Genomic DNA, 17920 nt, shown 5'->3' on the forward strand with positions numbered 1-17920 from the left:
TATGTCTCACGATATTTTTAGTACTACTGCGCCCTTAGGGAACAGTCCCTCGCGCCAGCGTGAAGCCACAATCCACCAGCATCACGAGCAGCAAAGGCCGCAAGCTGGTGGAGAAAGGTGTTCCCTACGCCAAAGAGGTCGATATTAGCAGCAGTACTACAGCACGGGCACTAGGTTAACGAGCATGCTTCTTGACATCATTCATACATACATACATAACTTATTTTCCCTGCAGAAGGGTTACGTCCGTCTGTCAAAAACTCAATTTATTGCCCTGATATCGCTAGCACAGGTACGGTATACCATCCATCAGCTCGCTTCCAGATCTCGGGTTTAACCCAATCCTGCCCTTTTCCGGACTCTCTGTCTCCCCCCCAGATTGAGCTGCTGTGAAACCAGATGCTGCTCTGGGTGTTATATTGTACGCACTCGTACACACACACAACACACCACCACACCACACTCACAGAAGCCATTGCCCGCTATGCCCGTCGAATCGGATCGCTGCCCTGGCATATTCCTCCCCATGATAGGCCACCTGCACGCTGCATTCATCAGCAAACCCCGTTCGCCACTAAAAAAGGACGCACCTCTCTCTCTCTCTCTCTCTCTTCCCGCGGTCAATCGCCATTCGCCAGCCCTCATCGCCAAAACACGGGATTCGCATCGACAGAAATCCAGGCCAGACCAAACCAGACCCAACGTGCAGCTGAGAAAGTGGTCACGTTCATCACAGGCCCCAGAGACAACGACCCTGGCTAGTCACTAGTGGTGAATGCCACACCACTGCCTTGTAGCCACTCAAAGAACACGCACGGCCAAAGGCGGGTAATGAATCACTTTTGGGACCTTTTTGGCGGCTTTTGTTCAGTTGATGGGCATTGTCGAATCGGCCTTTGCCCGCCTGCATGCCTGGCGAGGGTCCATTTCTAGACTCCCATTGTATATGTCGACATTGCCAACCAGTCACACATCATGATTGTAGCTGGAAATGGACCGGTGCTGCACGCTACATTCCATCATCTTGCCCTTTTTTTTCTAGTTCTTGCCCGTCTTAGTTCTTCTCCTCTTTGTGATCTTATTTTACACCCTAATTTAACCCACAAGCCTGAACATGGCGCTCACCTGGGCAATCGTCCGTCATATTAATCGTATCACGGAATGACAAGTGATACATCCATACATATAGCAGTGGTGGTAATAGCGTCTACTAGCACCCGCAGCCGTCTTTTGACCTCGACCCTTCGAACTAATAAGCCGTTTCCCAAATTTGCCAGCATCGCCATCCAATAGTATATTCAGCCACTCCCTCAGCAAGCTGTTGTGTTACCCGAAACCCTCCCGCCAACTCAGTGCTGCATTAACCTCATGTCTACCTCCAACCCGCAGGTTCAAAAAAGCCAAGAAGCCGCCCAGACTATTGAGAAGCCGATCTTGCCAGCACGGCCATGTGGCCGCCTAAATATTCCAGCCCAACATTTGGAGATCGCGGGGTTACTCGCTGCCCGAGTTGAGAATGATGGCGAGTCCTGACCGATGAGGCGACGATTGATCAGCAACAAACGACAAAAGAAGCATACGGCAGGCTTTAAGCCGCCCGCTATATCCGATTATGGATGGTGGCTATTTCGCACGACCATCCTTTCCCATCCGCTCCTTCAACCCAAGCAGTCAGCCAATATTTGCGCGGCACGTACTCCGTAACCACTCGGGATACCTACTCTGTATAAGCGAAAAAGTCAGCTGTGCCGTCGCCGCAGGTCGTTTCTTGATGCTGTACACCCACGGCCAGATATGACGAGTCAGTCACACAAAGCAGCAGGCCCCCTTTTGATTACTTGTTGCTTGCTTCTTGCAAGCCTAGCTACGCCGGGCGAGTTCGCACACCGAATATGTCATTGCGCCATCCGCCTCTTTCATACTCGTAGATTTTCTGGCTGGCATCTTGGGCTTCACGCTCCCAGAGCTCCACCAGGCTTCCCGGCGCATAACGGCCGCGGAATATCTCCGGACGCACGCCAATACGAGCCTCGACATCTGGATGTGGCCTGGGGATGAGTCGAGCGGCCACAGCTCTAATAAAAGTCCATAGATCTTCTGGGCTGGCGATTTGGGTTGCGCGCAAACGTTCTCGGGCAAAGACGAGTTCTCGGTTCAGAGTGTGCAGTGCGTCCTCGATTGTGGAAGCAATGCTCCTCTCCATTGCCCGTTTCACAATTGGCCGGATAAAGGGCTTGAGAAGCCAGCCAAAGAATGAAAACCTGGAGCCACGAAGAGTGTAATTGAGATGGTGGATACGAACGCTGGCTTTGCGCAGAGAGACAATCTTTTCGAGTCGGTCTCGGCCGATTTCAATATCCAGAATCAGGTCAATGCCACGCTCGTCCAATTCGATGCTCGCAATGCCTTTGTCGGAAAATCCCAGTATACCAGAATGCAACTGCAGCCAGTATCCCAGCTCCTCCGCCGCGATGGACAGTCCCGAGATCTTGATCGTAGCCAGGGACGTTACGGTTGATAAGATCTGAAAGCGAGCTTTACGAATGTCGACATCATTTCGAGTTGAAACCTGCAGCCTATACGGGAGGAACGAAGAATTGTTGACTGTGCGGCCAGGCTCCAAAATTAAATTTTCAACAAGCAAATCGACATCCGGAGTCGAAACTTCGAGCCGTGGGATCGGCACATACTGAACCGCCTGTATCAACACTGGTAGGAACACATTGATTAAATCGGAGGTCATTTCTGTGTTGAAGTACTGATTCGGCGGCGAGATGATGTGCGCGATGCGAGCTGAACTGCGCGTGAGTTGAGTAACTTCGGCATCCTCACCCACAGAGCGCAAGGCCAAGCTCAGACTACGAAGCAGGTCATCGAGCTTGTCCCTGATTGAAGTTTCCGTGGCGAGCTCTCTCGACCTATCGCGAACATCTTCAAAACGCTTTTCCGCATTGCTGAAAAAGTCTGGATCCATCAGGATATCCTGCACCAGCTTAGAGACGTGGTCTACAAGATCTTCAAATGCCGGATCGGACTGGCCAATTTCCACAACTTGATGGAATGACTTTTCGACTTCATCCCACGCGTCTTTGCTACCGAATGACGTAATTAGCTTCCAAAAATCATGCAGAGCTTCATCGGCTTCTGGGTTGATGTTGACATCATCTTCAATAACCTCAGCCGTATAAGCCGCAGCACGCGCGTAAGTTTTGAGATAGCGCCTGAGGAGAAGCGAAATCGTAGAAACGGAATCTGAATAATTTGGCCTTTTGCGGAGTTTCAGCACGGCTTGCTTGAGGCGATACGTCAAGGCCTCTTGCTCGTCTCCCTGGAGGTGATCCCGAGCGCTGCGGGCCGCTGTGCCTACGACGTCGCCAGCGCCACTCGTGACGATTTCCGCTACTTCCATGACTTCTTCCTGCAAGTCCTCCGTTGAAGGCGCGGGCTGTTCATCTCCACCGGCCTGTTTAAGAGCCTGCTGCTCTTCTTCTGCGGGCTCGAGCTTCTTGCCCGTATCATGGGCTACATCTCTCAGTGAAAAAGCAGTATCCCGAAAAACCTCACGCGAAACAGTAGATAGATCCGTTAAGAAAATTCGAAAATCAGAATTGGTAAGCAGAAGCGATCCAACGGTCTTGAGACTGTCGACAGCGGCCATCGCGTCAGCCTTCCATTTCGCCATCGTAGCCCTGGCGTGGATTTCAGATGTGTCTACTTCGAGCCGTGCCTTGGCCAAGTACCAGAGAAAATCTTGGATCTGGTCTTTGGAGTTTTTGGACTTCAACAAGTCGATCAGTTCGCCGAGCCATATGCGAGTTGTGCGAACCAGCGCCCTGCCCGAGGGACTCAGGCCAGGAGTCTGCGGGTTGAGAACATCAGCCGCCAGCAAGGTGCGAAGGTGAGTGATGACTTGTTCGTTTGAGGGCATGTAGCCATTCGAAAGAGCCCGCAGCATCTGGTACGTGTGAAGCTTCTCATGCAGGCGAGTCTGCCTCTCCGTCGCCTCGTCATATTCAGGGAGCAGCGGCTGGTGTTCCTCGTCATGGCGAACTTGGGACGGCCTGCTCAGCGCCTTCCAAGAAAACATTTTGCCGCAGTTAATGTGTGAGTCGTAAGCCAATTAAATGCTGGTAGTTGTGGTGAAGTGAGATTCTGAGATGAAGTTGTTGTAAACAGAAAGTGGGCGTTTGCAGGGAGCTCATAGTGGCATGACTTGTACGCGAAAGTCGATGACGACGTTTTGACGTTGGTAGTGAAACACGGGAAACCGCGTTGAAGAGCGAATCACAGGGGAGGGATGGTATTTAATTATGAATAGACTTTTGCTATCAATCGCGAGACCACTTGAAATAATCATGCCTATCTAATGGAATTGAGAATGCAAAGCATCATCACTGGAGCTGCTGCTATTGTTTTGAAATGCCAAATACTGAAAAAAAAAAAAAAAAAAAAAAAAAAAAAGAGAGAGAGAGAGAGAGAGAGAGAAAGAAAAAACGGCATTTGTGGTGATGATATAGGGTAAGCTGTGCTTTAGCTGTATCGACGGTGTTGGGCCGCTGTGCCTCGTTCGTGATAGTGCATCATCATAGGCTGTAGCTGGGGCAACTTCATATGGTGCCCCCTAGCCATCGTTTCCCAAGAACGAGGCTTCGGTGATGCAACAAATTGTTCAATACTTGGTCTCTACAGCCTGCAGCTAACTAAACATTGTTTACGTGTTGAGTCTACTATTATACTAGCATAATACATACAGCTTGCTCTGTCTGCTAGCCGTATTGGGGTAATGATGGATCCAGTTCGGTCGAGTCGTTGCTGGATGCCAATTCGCATCTGAGTTGCAGCCTCGGAAATCAGCCAACGGCATTGGCCCCCAGGTCATCATTTGGCCCCTTATTGGCCATTCGCCGCTACTGAATTTAGTCGGGCACTTTAGTTTGCTTCACAATAGTTCTTCCAAGCCGTGGTTAATTCAACGCCAGACACTCATGTTTAGATCTTTCCCGGTTAATTAAGATGTATCAGTTCCGGTTCCATGTATTGTGGAATCCTGTGTTTATTCTCATTGGCACAACGGCTGATGCCACTGATGCTTAATACGTGTGCCTTGCGTTTGCTTCAATCGCCGCGGCCGTATCATAGCCCGTTTGCCAGCGGTGATCAAACAGCCGGGCTACGCTGCCAACGAAACTAGCATCGTGATGACCAAAGATCTACATAGCCTGCTATGCTGATAGAGTTGTGTGCTACCGTCCATGTAGCCAGTCACACTCATCAGACGCCGCGTAACACAACACTATTTAATGCCACATCAGCATTAAATTCTCTCCATCGCCCTTCTAAGCCCGGCGGCATTTGGTGAGGCTCCACATGCTCACTGCCCGTTCAGCTGGCGCGCCCGTTGTAGCATTGCCAAGCTACCGTGCCGGCTACGGACTTGAGCCGAGGCTCAGTGCGACTCTCCATCTGAGACCAGATCGACCCCGGTTCTCCACGCAGTGTAAGCACGCTTTATAGCCATGGCCGTCCATACTTATAGTCGCGCGGGTTCGTGATTGGGTGCGTATGCATGTGCATATGCTGCAGTATGTGCGCGTAGAAAAAGACACCCGTGTAGACCAGGAGCAACAACACCAAGTTTGGGTACCGAGCAACCGCCTTTCACAATGGCTGATTCCGAAGACGTGATTGTCCGCAGGGACTTTTCCGAGACAATGAAGTTCTCGCGGGTCCCCGACAGCAGCTCCAGAGGTGGCATCAAGAGATTCATGAGCCATACGCCGGCCTGGAGACCTGCCGGAGAGCTGCCCTGGGCGAAAGCCAACCCAGATGGGTTCAAAAAGGGCAACATGACGGATTTCCCACCCTCGGCATTTGGAGGACACGTTTATGCCCAGGCACCTTTGGTTGCGGCCAAGGCGGTGGAAGAGGAGGACAAATCCGGCAATGGAGCGGGCAAGCTTGGCATCCATGTGAGTTTTGATGCAGCCTCGTTTGAAAAGAGATGTCGTGATGGCTAACTAACCCGTGCTGGGGCAGTCCATCCAGGGTGTCTTCACAAAGCCCGGAGCGATGGATCGACCGTTTGTCTACGACGTGACAGACATCCACTCAAGTCGCACGTTTGCAACCAAGCTTGTCCAGGCGCGGCAGCCTACAGAAGCATCAAGTCAGCCGAAAGGGCCGTACCCGCTGTCTGACGCAGATCGGCCACTGGGCGACGTCAGGTTTGCCTGTCTAACAACGTTCAAGCGTCCCATGCCTTCTCCCGCAGACGAGCAGATGAAGTCGGCGCAGGAGCGATATGCCGACATCCTCTCGCAGCGCGCGCCAGACGAATGGGAGGCCAGTCCTCAGCTGGACGTTGAGGCCGTCACGGATCTGTTCCCCAACGCGGGCCATGGGGGGTTTCCGATGCTGGACATGTACAAGGTCGACATGAGGGCCTACAACGCTGGCAAAGAGGTCCCGGATCGGCGTCAGCTCATCCTGTATCGGCCACACAAGCCAATTGCCCAGGACGATCCCAATGCGCACATCGTGGCACACGCGTTTGAGGCGGACCGCAACGGACTCATCATGCTGACCAACCATCTCGGCTGGGGCTACACTCTCGGCGCTGCGGCCAGCTTGTCATATGCCTTCTATGTGCACGTCAACGCCGAAGAGGCCGTGATGAAGGGCGATGGATGGTGGATTCAGGAGGTGTACTGGCCGAGAACCGCTGCGGGCAGAGGGCTGTTGGAGAGTCGGATATGGAGTCCGGAGGGAATCCATGTGGCGAGCGGGTATCAGGACGGGGTGGCGCTGCCGTCACAGAAGGGGCTCGAGTGGAAGAAGAAGGCCGAGACGAAGCTCTGAGAGACGGGCACGGATGCATGTACATATGAATGTTTGTTTTGGTTATAGAGATGATGGAGTTAATATGGCTTAGACAGGGGCGTGGCGCTTGGTAGCTTAGGTAGGCGGTGACATTGGTGGCAGAAGAGACATCAAGCCTGCTGCCATACATAGAAGAAACGAAGCAAATTCAAGTGATGGCTCCAGTGTTCCAGATCCAAGATTAACTGCGAGACGGAACCACGTCCTTTCTATCTCGTGTGAATGCTAGCTGCGTTGGTTCAGCCCCGAGTTGGGGATGGGTATTTCTGTTTCTTGCAAACGTGCTTGCTAAACGTGTTTGTTTACTTGACTTGAGACCAAAACCCTCCGATTTCCTGACGGCCATGCAGGTGAATCTCAACTGTCATCTGCCATCACCTGGCTGCCACTTGGAGGCGACAATGCAAACGCCAGCTGCAAACAGAATCGCTGCCCACTCCAGGCACGTGAGTACGCGTGCAGCAAGCCCCTATACAAATGCGAGTCTTGTTTTTTTCTTCTCCCAATTCTCTTCCTAAACTTTCCATCTACCTGGTATGCCTCCCCCCTCGTTCTGCCTCGTTAGCAGATATTTCACGACGAAAGACCTCAACTTCTGTCTCAGCATACAGCGCTGCAAGAGTGACATCACCTCAGCAACTTTGAGAGAGCTATTTCACTACTGTCTGCTTTGTACGCGCGCCGTTGCTGCCCTATGATTCACTGTGAGACGGATTAATTGCAGTGTGGTGAGTCAATGCCGAGTATCTTTCCGTGATTCATCTACTGATGCACTTGGTTATAGCATCATAAGCCATCCGTCATTTCCCATCATCATCCTCACTCAGGCACTCGTCATGGCAGCTTTTCATCAGACAACAGGCATTACTCCGCTTTGCCTGGACACTGAAGAGGATGTAGCCACCCTGGAGAGACTGCTCATGACCCCTTTTGAGCAAGTATATAAGCTTTCACCCGATGGAAAGACTTATGTGGAGCCATATTTACTACTAGGAACGCCAGTGCAGCGGATCAACGAATCTCACGAGTACTAGGAGAGCTCGTGGGATTCGCTCGACGCCTTATTGGCGAGACAAGATCCAGAAGCCGAGAAGAAGCGAGAAGCACATGCTCATCTTCAGCGTAACCCTAATGATAAGGCACTGCAAAAGGTATTCAAGCACTATTCCGACAACTCGAGCAAGTTTAAAAAGATTCGGGACATCTTTGGAGAGCACGGTAGATATCACCCTAACCAGCTTATTGGAAAGAGATGTCTTCCTGAGCAAGGGCTGTGTCAAATGGAGGCCATGTATAAGCTTGCCTGCAAAATATCTGACCTTCAATGCTTGCAAAACAATGGTAAGCTTATGATGGACCCATTCGATTTTATCAGGTGGCGAGTGATAAAGAAGGCAGCGAGCCTGCTTGTCATGCCTGGCGACACTCCGAAACCCTTTCTCCGGTCGATTGTCTATAGGCTTGGCGATGATTGCAACGACATCAAGGGCAAGATATACGAGGATTCTGTCATGAGACAGGCAGCTCTTCTTTCGGCTCGGGAGAGAAACCTCCTAAACAGCTACGGTCCCAGGAAGAAGTTTATCAAGGGCGGTGGGCGGCAGACGCATTTGCCATTCAGAAGAGTCATTCGGAACGTCCAAGCACGGAGACCGAGACTGTTGAGCGGTGATGTCAATAACGGCACTTCTGAAGCGTCTAGACAAGTTGAAGGGCAGCAAGCCCGTCCCAATGCGGTGCCCCCTATTTATACTGGCATTAACGACTACCGAGCCAGACAGCAGCAACGGCTGCAGGCTCAGCGACGCGAGAACGACAAGTAATTGCCTTTTATGGGAGCTGGGAATTTTTCTAAAACTAGAAATTGGCAACGAAAGGCCCGGCATAGGGTCAAATATGCAAGCACTATTAATGCATGATTTGGGTGAAAATGGTGAACCTGGAGGGCGTACTCACTTGCTACTGGATGGTCTGCGATTTTTTTTTTTTGCTGCTTGGTGGCACTTTGGTTTCTTTTGGGCTTGGAATCATACAGTTCGAATCTCTTTTGTTTATTTCTCTGCAACGGACTTGTTCATGGCTATACATTGTGTGTAGCTGCGGTGGTGGTAGGAATTCTGCCTGGCTTCGAATACACGCTATCGCCTAGGGTCCTAGAGAGAAGCATATGATTTGATTATGGAGGGATTTTATTTCGGGTAAAATAAGTACTTGGTAGCTAATGATTCTGAATTCAATTATTTCACGTAAATATATTCGCGAGCTTATGCTTTTTTCTTGTTAATAAAGCTACTTGCTAGCTACCTTATATAAGAGGGATGAGGATAGCTTCTTAAGCTAGTGCAGCGTAGAATGCGAGCCTACCACATGCAAACTAGTAAGCTGTAAAGGCGTAAAAAATACTGCACAAGAGGGAATCGAGCTCGATGAATGAATTAAAATACTGGAACAGCGTTAAAGACGCTTCCCCAAGCTCGGCTCCCATACATCAGACGCAATGATGCAATCCCACCTGGATGAAGAAAAAAAGCACAGCTCACACCTACAGCTTAGTCACGTGCTGCCAATGCCCCCCCTCTGATTGGCCAATTCCCTGCCCCAAACTGGGGCCTCTTTACCCATCATGGGTTCCCAAATCAGACCATCCGGCAAATCCCTCGAACGAAACGAAGCCTCTTTTTCCCCACGTTCAAACCTCGAATCCGACGAAGCACCCCCCTTCCCTCCCCCAATCACCAAACCCCCGGGACTTCGACAAAATGTTCTTGCAACGAACTGCTATTGCTGCGGCTCGCCGCGCCGCCGTCGCTCCGGCCATTGCTCGCGGCTTCACCACCTCTATTGCTCGCCGTATGTGACTTTTTTCCTGACGTGTGTGGAGTTGGGATGGACAAGGACGGAGAAGAAGGAGACGGCGAATCCGGGTTTTGGATGCGATTGGATTGTGGCTGACGTGAGGGTCGAGCTCTGTACAGGTTCTGCTGGTCCTTCCACCCCCAGCGAGCAGGCTGCTGCTCTTGCCGGCACCGCCCAGAAGAAGGTTGGAACTTACAAGACCATCTCTGGTATGTTGTTCCCATGCACATATATGCCTATAGATTAGCCATCGTGGCATGGCAGACGCTGACGCGGGAGCTTCATCCACCGTCTATAGAGATAAAGACCGAGGACGACCTCATCGGACCCGGTGGCCAGCCTGGCGCCGTCCCTACCGATCTCGAGCAGGCCACCGGTCTTGAGCGTCTGGAAATCCTCGGAAAGATGGAGAGCGTTGACATTTTCGACATGCGACCCCTCGACGCCAGCCGCAAGGGAACCATGGAGAGCCCTATCCTGGTGCGCTCCGCTGGTGATGAGCAGCTTGCTGGTTGCACCGGTTATCCCGCCGACTCCCACGTCGTCGTCTGGCTCGGCGTAAGTTAAAATTCCATCACACATATGGGCACAGCTCGGAATATGCTAACGGTGGATGTGATAATGCGCAGCTTTCCAAGGAGCGTCCTCTGGAGCGATGCCCCGAGTGCGGCAGCGTCTACAAGATGGACTACATTGGACCCGAGGACCACGGCCACGACCACGGCCACGGACACCACGCCCAGGAGATTGCCGAGCCCAAGACCTTTGCCGACTTCGTCAAGCCCGAGTACCGCTACCAGTAAATGCACACGATGGCGATAGACAAAGGGGAGATATAAAACTGGTGGCAAAAGGAGGGTGACTCAAAGATGTACTATCAAAGGCGTAGAAACGGGAAGAGGGGCGAGACGCCATGCCCGCGGGAGGTTGGGAAGCGGCTGTGTATTCTGTAGATACCGATGATTTCGTTTCAATGTGTATCACAAGCATTGACAAGACTGGTGGCCTGTTTGTTTTTGATTTATCTAGTGCTGATGCTGGAAACTGCGTCCATTGCCTCGGCTGGTGTTCTAGGTTGTCATGTTATGGCTCTTGCACCGCCAGTGTAAAGTTCTAAATCATTAGTAACCATGTGCCGTATCATGTAGCTCCTGAAGCTTGCAGTAATAGTAATTGTCCCTTCAAGCTTCTAGCTTCGGAACTGTCGGGCGTATAGAGCTCTTTTAATATCACTTCGACGCATCGGTAGCTCAAATGCATATGCGAGCATCTGCGAGCATCTGCTGAATGCTTTTCGCTCCAAAAGGGCCCCTAGATAGATAACCCAAGAAGCTTCTACTACTGCGATGCTTGACACTCGACGTTGACGTCTGATGTAAAATGATGCTTCTTCTTTCGTAGTGTTGTTTGGTTGCGCCATTAGCCCTCCTCTTCGTCAAAGCTCAGCTTAATCTTCTTTGCCTTCTTCTTAGGTTTCCGATTGGCAGCCTGTTGCTCAGCATCCTTTTGATCCTTTTTCACTGGCTCACTCTTCTGGTGTGCAGCAGCAGTCTCGGGCTCACTGTTTTCAGCGTCTTCTCCAATCACCTTGCCAACCTTGCGTTTCCTCCCTCCTATCGAAGCTTTGGCCGTTTCAGGCTCCGTCTTGTTCGTCTTGCTTTGCGTTGTCTCTGCATCTCCGTCCTTTGTCCCATCATTGCCGCTGTCATTCGGCAATTCCTCGACGGTGCCGTCTTTATTGACTTTCAGGTCACCAACCGTGTTCCCCTCTTCGTCCACAATCAGCGGGGCATCCTCTGCTTCCTCGCTGCTTGATCTCTTCTTTCCTCCTCGGCGCTGTGCTGAAAGGATAGGGTCTGGGCCTGAAGCGCCAGATGCTTGGGCGCGGAGAGCGGCGAGAAAGGGCGGGAGAGAAGAATTGTACGAGAGGTTTTTCGAATTGATTTTCTGTGACATGCTGGGCCTGGCTGGTTGTGTGTGCGGGCTGTAGAGTCGTCTCGTGAGAGCGAAAGAGCAGGAGAGTAAATCATGAGCAGCAGCTTTGATGTCAACCACCCCTAGCAGAGTTCGAGTGCTGTCGATGCTTCATAGAACCCGTTTCGGCCGCCAGAAATCATCCAATCACAAATACGATGGTTTCGTGGTCTAGTTGGTCATGACATTTCGTTAACATCTGTTGACACCACCGAAAAGGTCCCCGGTTCGAGCCCGGGCGAAATCACCACTTTTTGCCTTTTGCGCCTCCAAATCTCGGTGTGTGGAGAGGAATCAGTAGTTAGATAAACGGGTCTTGATGGCGGAGACTCGGACGATGTGCCGCGTGGGAAAAAGGGGGGAGAATCGATGTTCCGCCGGGCCTGTTTGTTGGCACTCGGAAAATTCCCCTTTAGGTGGTGGCAACGCAATGGGCCCATGGCGCTACTGTTGACTTGCAAGTCTTGATTTCGACGTCTTGGTATGCTGTACATGTCGCACAGTGCAGTGTTCCCCAACGGTGGAGGTACCGTCCCAACGGCGCTGCCAGGGATGGACTTTTGGTCCCCGAAAATCAAAGCCTCCCGCCCCAAAATCAATAACTGGACCGCGCTAAATCAGGCGCAAATCCCCCAATCAACAGCGGTCTAGGCGCTGCTTTAGAGGGCGAGGCCTTCCAATTAGCAAAAACTCCCTCCCTCCTTTTTGAGGTAAAAAAAAAAAAAATTATTAGAGATACGACAAGACCAAGATCCTCGCTCCATTGTTGCACTGGCCTCGACCGACGGACGACGATCGAGCGCGACGCTTCTCGCTGCGGGAGGCCTTATCTTTTGGCGCGAGACTTGAGATTGGAGATTGGGGATTGTGCGATTGCGGCCGGTTGCCCCGCGAGAGGCGCATTTATCAACTGAGGAAAAAAAAGGACGACAAGACAAGGGTGGAAGACCGCGCGGTGCTTCGAAACCCACGATCCGTGTCTGCTTTTTGGCCTTCGATAGACATACGATACACGCTTTTTTTGCTTTGCTCGATTGGCATGAGTGCTTCTTGACGGCGTATCGACAACCGAATCTAATACACACGCCAAAACCACCCCTGATTACCAAGGGCCTATTTCGTGCCTTTAATCAATCTGGCCTCTATACTGCCGCCTCTCCACACACCGCATTCGACACGAGCATAGGCCACGACCTAGCCCCTCTGTCGAACTAATTTTTACGAATTTTCTCTTCTCCTCTTCCTCTCTCTCGCTCTCTTTTTGGTTGTTGCTGTTGCTGTCCCTGCAGCCATAAGCTGGCTGTTTGCTAGTCGCCATGGACATTTTCCGGCGAAAGGGGTCCGCGGGACCCTCCCACGGGCTGCCGACTTCAGACGAGAAGCGATCAAAAAACAAGGGCATGGCCTCAAGATTGGCGTTTTTCCAGAGGCCGCTGCGGCTGCGCGGCAACTCGGCGGTTTCCATCCCGCTGGGCGTGGTGCTCGTCTTCCCGGTGCTGGTTGTTGTGCTCATCCTGATGCTGTTCGTCAGGCATCCCAGCTCTCCAGGCAGGATATTGATGCCCGCTGGTTCTCCGCCAGCCATTCGGTATGTTAAAACATTGCTGTTGTTGCCTTTGTTTCCTGCGTCAGGCTATTAACTGCGTTTTGCGCGTAGGAAAATCAGCGAAAAACACGACAAAGTATTCGTCACCGGTTGCCTCGAGCCCGATACTTCACAACCACGAGCCAACGCTGCCTTTGTTGTGTTGGCCAGGAACAAGGAAATTGACGGCGTAATTCAGTCCATCAAGTCTGTCGAGCGGCATTTCAATCGCTGGTACCACTACCCTTATGTCTTCCTCAACGACGCCGAATTCGATGAAACCTTCAAGGAGACTGTACGAAACTATACATCGGGAGCTGTCGAGTTTGGCAAGGTCGAGCCAGGCACTTGGGGCTTCCCGGACTGGATTGACGAGAAAGTTGCCAAGGAGGGAATTGCCAAGCAGGGCGACGCTGCGGTCATGTATGGTGGCATGGAGAGCTACCACTTCATGTGTCGCTTCTACTCTGGGTGAGCAACTCGGCCGACGTGTGCAGCCATGGTATCGTTTAACTGACCCTTTTTGCGATTTAGCTTCTTCTACAACCACCCTCTTCTGCTCAAGTACGAATGGTACTGGCGCGTGGAGCCCGAAATCACCTACTTCTGCGACATCACCTAGTATGTTACCCATTGGGCGTATGCAAGCATTGTTTTCGAGATATTGTTGCTGACATGGTTACCAGTGATCCTTTCTTAAAGATGATCGAGAACAACAAGACGTACGGCTTTACCATTGCTGTCAAGGAGCTTCGCGAGACCGTCCCCAACATCTTCCGTTATGCCTCGGCGTACAAGCGAAACAACAACCTGACGTCACAGGGCCTTTGGGAAATGTTTGTGGAACCTCAAGAGCCAAAGGAACAGCATGACGACCCCAATGCCCTGCCCGATGAACCCAAGCCAAGCAGCCAAGCACCCATTGATCCCGAGGCTATGGAGGGCGAAAAGTACAACATGTGCCATTTCTGGTCCAACTTTGAAATTGCGAAGCTCAGCTGGTTCCGCAGCAAAGAGTACAACGACTTCTTTGAGATGATGGATCGCAGCGGTGGGTTCTGGATGGAACGGGTAAGTTCATAGACTATATCTTGCTATACTCGTCAAGATGAGAATTTAGTATGGCTGACCAACGGTTATTAGTGGGGAGACGCTCCCATCCACTCTCTGGCCGCTGGTGCTCTCCTGGCTCCCCGGGACATCCACTATTTCAGAGACTTTGGATACCGACACACGACTATCCAGCACTGCCCCGCGAATGCTCCCGCTCGACAGCTTCCTCGACCCCCCTTCCTCGAGATGACCACCCTGGACGAGCGAAAACGAGTCGAAGAAGACCAGTACTGGGAAAGCTGGGATGAAGCCAAGGAGAACGGTGTTGGATGCCGATGCCGATGCGACACTGACATTGTTGATGTTGAGGGCAAGGATGGTTCATGCCTGGCCGAGTGGGTGGACGTTGCTGGTGGCTGGGCCTCGCCATAAACGGATAAAGGAGCCTGGGTCCTTTTCTTCTTCTTCTTTTGGAAATTTGAACAAAGAACGGCCTGATTCTTCCATTTCTAGGGTTGGCCATTAATGAAGTGCACGAATATAATACACATCAAGAGGGCACAAGGAGGCTAGATACAGCTACGACTCCTTATCTATACACAGGAGAGAGGGACAATGGTGACGGGGGGCTTTGTGTTGTAACAATTTTGGGGGTTTTCTGGAAGGGTGGAAAATGGTTTTTATTCTCATGCGATTTTGTACAAGCATGAGGCTATCCCGCTGGCTCCTGATCTCTATATTTTCTTTTTCAGACATTATACGCCACTGCATCTAGGATACAAGATGGGATAGGCACAAGCGGCGACAAGTAGTCCTCTTAATTATTTTTAAACCAAGAAAACATATAAAGTAGAGCGTTGATTATGCGAAACAGAATTCAACATGTGGCGCTGTTAAATATGCTTGCGCAATTCATGGGGTCAGAGCATTGTTAGATGTGTCACTCTTATTATTTGCTGTGACAGGGGAAAGCAAACGATGGATATTATCATGGCTCTATTAGAGTTATGAGAGACTAGGTTATTTTTGAACGGTTAATTTGGAGTCGTTTGACATTCATTCGTGATTGATTTGATGATGTACATTAATCGTTTGATCATTCTATTTCTCATCAGGATGAAATATATACAGAGCGGATATAAGTCAAACATATATATACCAGACCTTGGGTTCTTGTATGAGTAAGTGAGCGTGGTCGTATAAGCAGTTGAATCATTATTAAAGCCGTTTTTGCTTGTGATGCTAACTATCGTGAATCATACGTTGCTTGCAAAGGCGCCACAACTGTACTATAAAACTCATGCTGGAACTTGTCCAGATCAAAGTCCATCTGGCCCTGATCTGCTAGAAAGACGCCGTATACGCATCGTTGCGCGGCATTGAAGTAATATATCCCGGCCTCTTGCTCTACACGATTGAGATGTAGCTTTAGCGGGCGGAAGTCGTCCTTGAGAATGGCGGAGAGGGATTCTTCGCTGAAGGATTGGTTGACGGCGAGTTCGATGAGGAGGATTCCCAGCTCGAAGATGAGATTCTTTGGGGCGGTGCCTTTTCGTAGTGAGGTGGTGGACGATGCTGGCGATGGTAGGGATGTTGGTTTAGAGATGAGGCATGAGAGGTATGCTTTTTCTGAGAGGCTGATGTAGCCGCTGGATTGCTTTCTCTGCAGGAATAACTTGATCTTGCGTCTGTCTAGGCCTTGGGCGAGCCAGGGGCTGTCTGCGAGATACAGCACCGCCCATGCGAGAGAAGCGGCGATGCCGTATCGTCTCTTTGCGGAGAGAGGTTGGATGGCGGGAGCTACTCGCTGGGACTCTGTTGCGAGGATCTTTTCGAGCGAGACATCTCTGATTACCGTGTCATGGTTACGAGAGAGGTGACTTAATGAAAATGTTCGCTCATGAGGCGATGAAGGGTCGTCAAGATCTTTGATGGAGCCAAATCCTTCTCCGGCGGCAGCGGATTCTAACTTCTCGCAGAGGTTCGTTATTGGCCGAGGGCGTATTGTGACACGTTCTGGTAATATTGGTGTAGCAGACGAGATTGATGCGTCTTCTACACTGGCTCTGGGTGTCGGAAGCTGTTTAATAAATGAATCCCGCGATTTGCTCCATATGCTATGAGCCCTGTCTCGCAATCCCTGCGAATAAGACGATCGCCTTGATCGTAGAGTCGAGGGTCTAGATAATGAAATCGGCGGCGATATCGTTCCTGAATTCTCTCTGACCGCCTCGCCAGCGGCATAGAAGAGCTTCCATGGACTCGTCCGAGGTCCACTCGGCTCATGCAGAATCCCGATACGAAATGTCAGCAGCGGAAAGCCTCCTACATGAAGACTATTCAGCTCGATGCACACTTGATGGCACTCGGCGCCGTCACCACTCAGCCCATGCTGGAGAGCGCGGTGGAGAGATCTGAGAGTGCTTCGTACAGACTCGCAGTTGCTCCGATTATACAGCCGCCTCACTCTCCTTACGGCGTAGCTCTCATCATCCGGCAAAGTTTCTGCGCTGTTGATGAGATGCCTCAGGTCGTCGTTCCAGTTGCGCAGGTCGTGGATGATCCTGTCGCATTTGTTTGCGCGGAAGCTGCGCTTGACGCGGCGCCATTCCCAGGCTGCTCTTTCGGGAGACTCGTGCGTCCAGAGGGGCTAAGAGTTGGATACATGTGAGTATCTGTAAATTGTGCCTGAGGCTGGATGAAATAACAAGGTGAGGCTACGGTCAAGGATGGGAATGATGACTACTGTTGGTGGTGGTGGTAGTAGTAGTTGGACGGGTTAAATTCTTACTTTTCGGCTTATGTCTACTTGTAGATTCTCCATCAACCTCACCATCAGGTCGTCCATCTGCCGAATAATAAAGAGGAGCTCATTGTGGTTCTGTGGGAATTTGTGCTGCAGGCACTCATGCAGCTCGCGAGGCGTCGGATGCCGCAGGCCGATGCTCTGAAAAGTGGCCTCGAGATGCATCCGCTGGATCTGCAGATTGGCCTGCAGCGTGCTAATCGCATTGTGATAGCTGCTGTAGGCCTCGAACGGCTCAGAGTACTTTTCCAAGGCCCAGATGACGATTGGCAGCACGCTGAGGGCCAGTCCTACTGCCTCTGCCATGGCTAGGGTTGGGGTTTATTTTATTTTTTTCTCAACAAGGTGTGCAAGTTGGAGGTTAGCCAGCGTTGAGTTGCTTGGATGAGAAAAAGAAAATGGCATCTGATCTGGGTGCATAAAGGCTGATGCTGCAAGTGGAATGCGGGTGATTCATCCGGGGGAGCTGTGCAAAGCCACTCTCCTCGAGTCAGACAGCGGCCTTGCTTTGTATGGAGGACCTCATTGGGTGCGATCAGCGCATATGTAGGTACATAGTAAGAGGCGAGAGGAGTGACTTGAGTGATAGCATAGCGCAGGGAGGTCTTGGAGAGCTAACGATAGGATGGGGTTGTATCGAAAGGAGTCGATTCCTTGCCGGACAGGGATCGATAGCCGTTGAACTAATACAGGCACAGCGCCGGGAAGAGCGATTGTCGCGGCATGGAGGAGGCTGGGCGATGGTGACGAATCCCACGGGACCCTAT

General features: G+C 51.3%; 7 protein-coding genes and 1 non-coding gene across 8 annotated transcripts; 5 read left to right on the forward strand and 3 right to left on the reverse strand.

The window, feature by feature from the left end:
• Positions 1-162: 162 nt before the first annotated feature.
• TrAFT101_011811 (uncharacterized protein) lies at positions 163-4257 on the reverse strand. Its single transcript, XM_024904238.2, has one exon. The coding sequence runs from the start codon at positions 4085-4087 to the stop codon at positions 1865-1867; it is 2223 nt and encodes a 740-aa protein (XP_024757761.1). The 5' UTR covers positions 4088-4257; the 3' UTR covers positions 163-1864.
• Positions 4258-5498: 1241 nt separating this feature from the next.
• On the forward strand, positions 5499-7044 carry TrAFT101_011812 (uncharacterized protein). The gene is made up of 2 exons (XM_024900792.2): positions 5499-5969; positions 6037-7044. The coding sequence occupies exons 1-2, from the start codon at positions 5664-5666 to the stop codon at positions 6856-6858; spliced, it is 1128 nt and encodes a 375-aa protein (XP_024757760.2). The 5' UTR covers positions 5499-5663; the 3' UTR covers positions 6859-7044.
• Positions 7045-7280: 236 nt separating this feature from the next.
• TrAFT101_011813 (uncharacterized protein) lies at positions 7281-8702 on the forward strand (the record flags this gene model as incomplete). The annotated part of the gene is made up of 2 exons (XM_066129383.1): positions 7281-7325; positions 7914-8702. 2 exons carry the CDS (start codon positions 7281-7283, stop codon positions 8700-8702), a joined length of 834 nt encoding a protein of 277 aa, XP_065985516.1.
• A 637-nt stretch (positions 8703-9339) lies between these two features.
• On the forward strand, positions 9340-10794 carry COX4 (Cytochrome c oxidase subunit 4). The gene is made up of 4 exons (XM_024910095.2): positions 9340-9729; positions 9855-9944; positions 10034-10293; positions 10365-10794. The coding sequence occupies exons 1-4, from the start codon at positions 9396-9398 to the stop codon at positions 10536-10538; spliced, it is 858 nt and encodes a 285-aa protein (XP_024757758.2). The 5' UTR covers positions 9340-9395; the 3' UTR covers positions 10539-10794.
• A 360-nt stretch (positions 10795-11154) lies between these two features.
• On the reverse strand, positions 11155-11691 carry TrAFT101_011815 (uncharacterized protein; the record flags this gene model as incomplete). The annotated part of the gene is made up of 1 exon (XM_024908595.2): positions 11155-11691. One exon carries the CDS (start codon positions 11689-11691, stop codon positions 11155-11157), a length of 537 nt encoding a protein of 178 aa, XP_024757757.1.
• Positions 11692-11869: 178 nt separating this feature from the next.
• TrAFT101_011816 lies at positions 11870-11956 on the forward strand. Its single transcript has one exon. It is a non-coding gene; the product is annotated as a tRNA-Val (tRNA).
• A 465-nt stretch (positions 11957-12421) lies between these two features.
• On the forward strand, positions 12422-15996 carry TrAFT101_011817 (uncharacterized protein). Its single transcript, XM_024910094.2, has 5 exons — positions 12422-13297; positions 13367-13765; positions 13829-13915; positions 13981-14365; positions 14438-15996. Exons 1-5 carry the CDS (start codon positions 13026-13028, stop codon positions 14777-14779), a joined length of 1485 nt encoding a protein of 494 aa, XP_024757756.2. The 5' UTR covers positions 12422-13025; the 3' UTR covers positions 14780-15996.
• TrAFT101_011818 (uncharacterized protein) lies at positions 15336-17657 on the reverse strand. The gene is made up of 2 exons (XM_066129384.1): positions 17139-17657; positions 15336-16997 (listed from the first exon to the last, which is right to left on the reverse strand). Exons 1-2 carry the CDS (start codon positions 17457-17459, stop codon positions 15594-15596), a joined length of 1725 nt encoding a protein of 574 aa, XP_065985517.1. The 5' UTR covers positions 17460-17657; the 3' UTR covers positions 15336-15593.
• Positions 17658-17920: the final 263 nt, after the last annotated feature.

This window comes from Trichoderma asperellum, chromosome 7, assembly GCF_020647865.1.
Source record: "Trichoderma asperellum chromosome 7, complete sequence".
Taxonomy (NCBI): domain Eukaryota; kingdom Fungi; phylum Ascomycota; class Sordariomycetes; order Hypocreales; family Hypocreaceae; genus Trichoderma; species Trichoderma asperellum.

Coding starts and splice junctions, on each gene's coding strand:
- TrAFT101_011811 (XM_024904238.2), bottom strand. CDS start 4,087: ATGTTTTCTTGGAAGGCGCTGAGCAGGCCGTCCCAAGTTCGCCATGAC.
- TrAFT101_011812 (XM_024900792.2), top strand. CDS start 5,664: ATGGCTGATTCCGAAGACGTGATTGTCCGCAGGGACTTTTCCGAGACA. Junction 5,970..6,036: donor CGGGCAAGCTTGGCATCCAT/GTGAGTTTTGAT, acceptor GTGCTGGGGCAG/TCCATCCAGGGTGTCTTCAC.
- COX4 (XM_024910095.2), top strand. CDS start 9,396: ATGAAGAAAAAAAGCACAGCTCACACCTACAGCTTAGTCACGTGCTGC. Junction 9,945..10,033: donor AACTTACAAGACCATCTCTG/GTATGTTGTTCC, acceptor CACCGTCTATAG/AGATAAAGACCGAGGACGAC. Junction 10,294..10,364: donor ACGTCGTCGTCTGGCTCGGC/GTAAGTTAAAAT, acceptor GATAATGCGCAG/CTTTCCAAGGAGCGTCCTCT.
- TrAFT101_011817 (XM_024910094.2), top strand. CDS start 13,026: ATGGACATTTTCCGGCGAAAGGGGTCCGCGGGACCCTCCCACGGGCTG. Junction 13,298..13,366: donor GGTTCTCCGCCAGCCATTCG/GTATGTTAAAAC, acceptor TTTTGCGCGTAG/GAAAATCAGCGAAAAACACG. Junction 13,766..13,828: donor ATGTGTCGCTTCTACTCTGG/GTGAGCAACTCG, acceptor TTTGCGATTTAG/CTTCTTCTACAACCACCCTC.
- TrAFT101_011818 (XM_066129384.1), bottom strand. CDS start 17,459: ATGGCAGAGGCAGTAGGACTGGCCCTCAGCGTGCTGCCAATCGTCATC. Junction 16,998..17,138: donor AAGTAGACATAAGCCGAAAA/GTAAGAATTTAA, acceptor TCCAACTCTTAG/CCCCTCTGGACGCACGAGTC.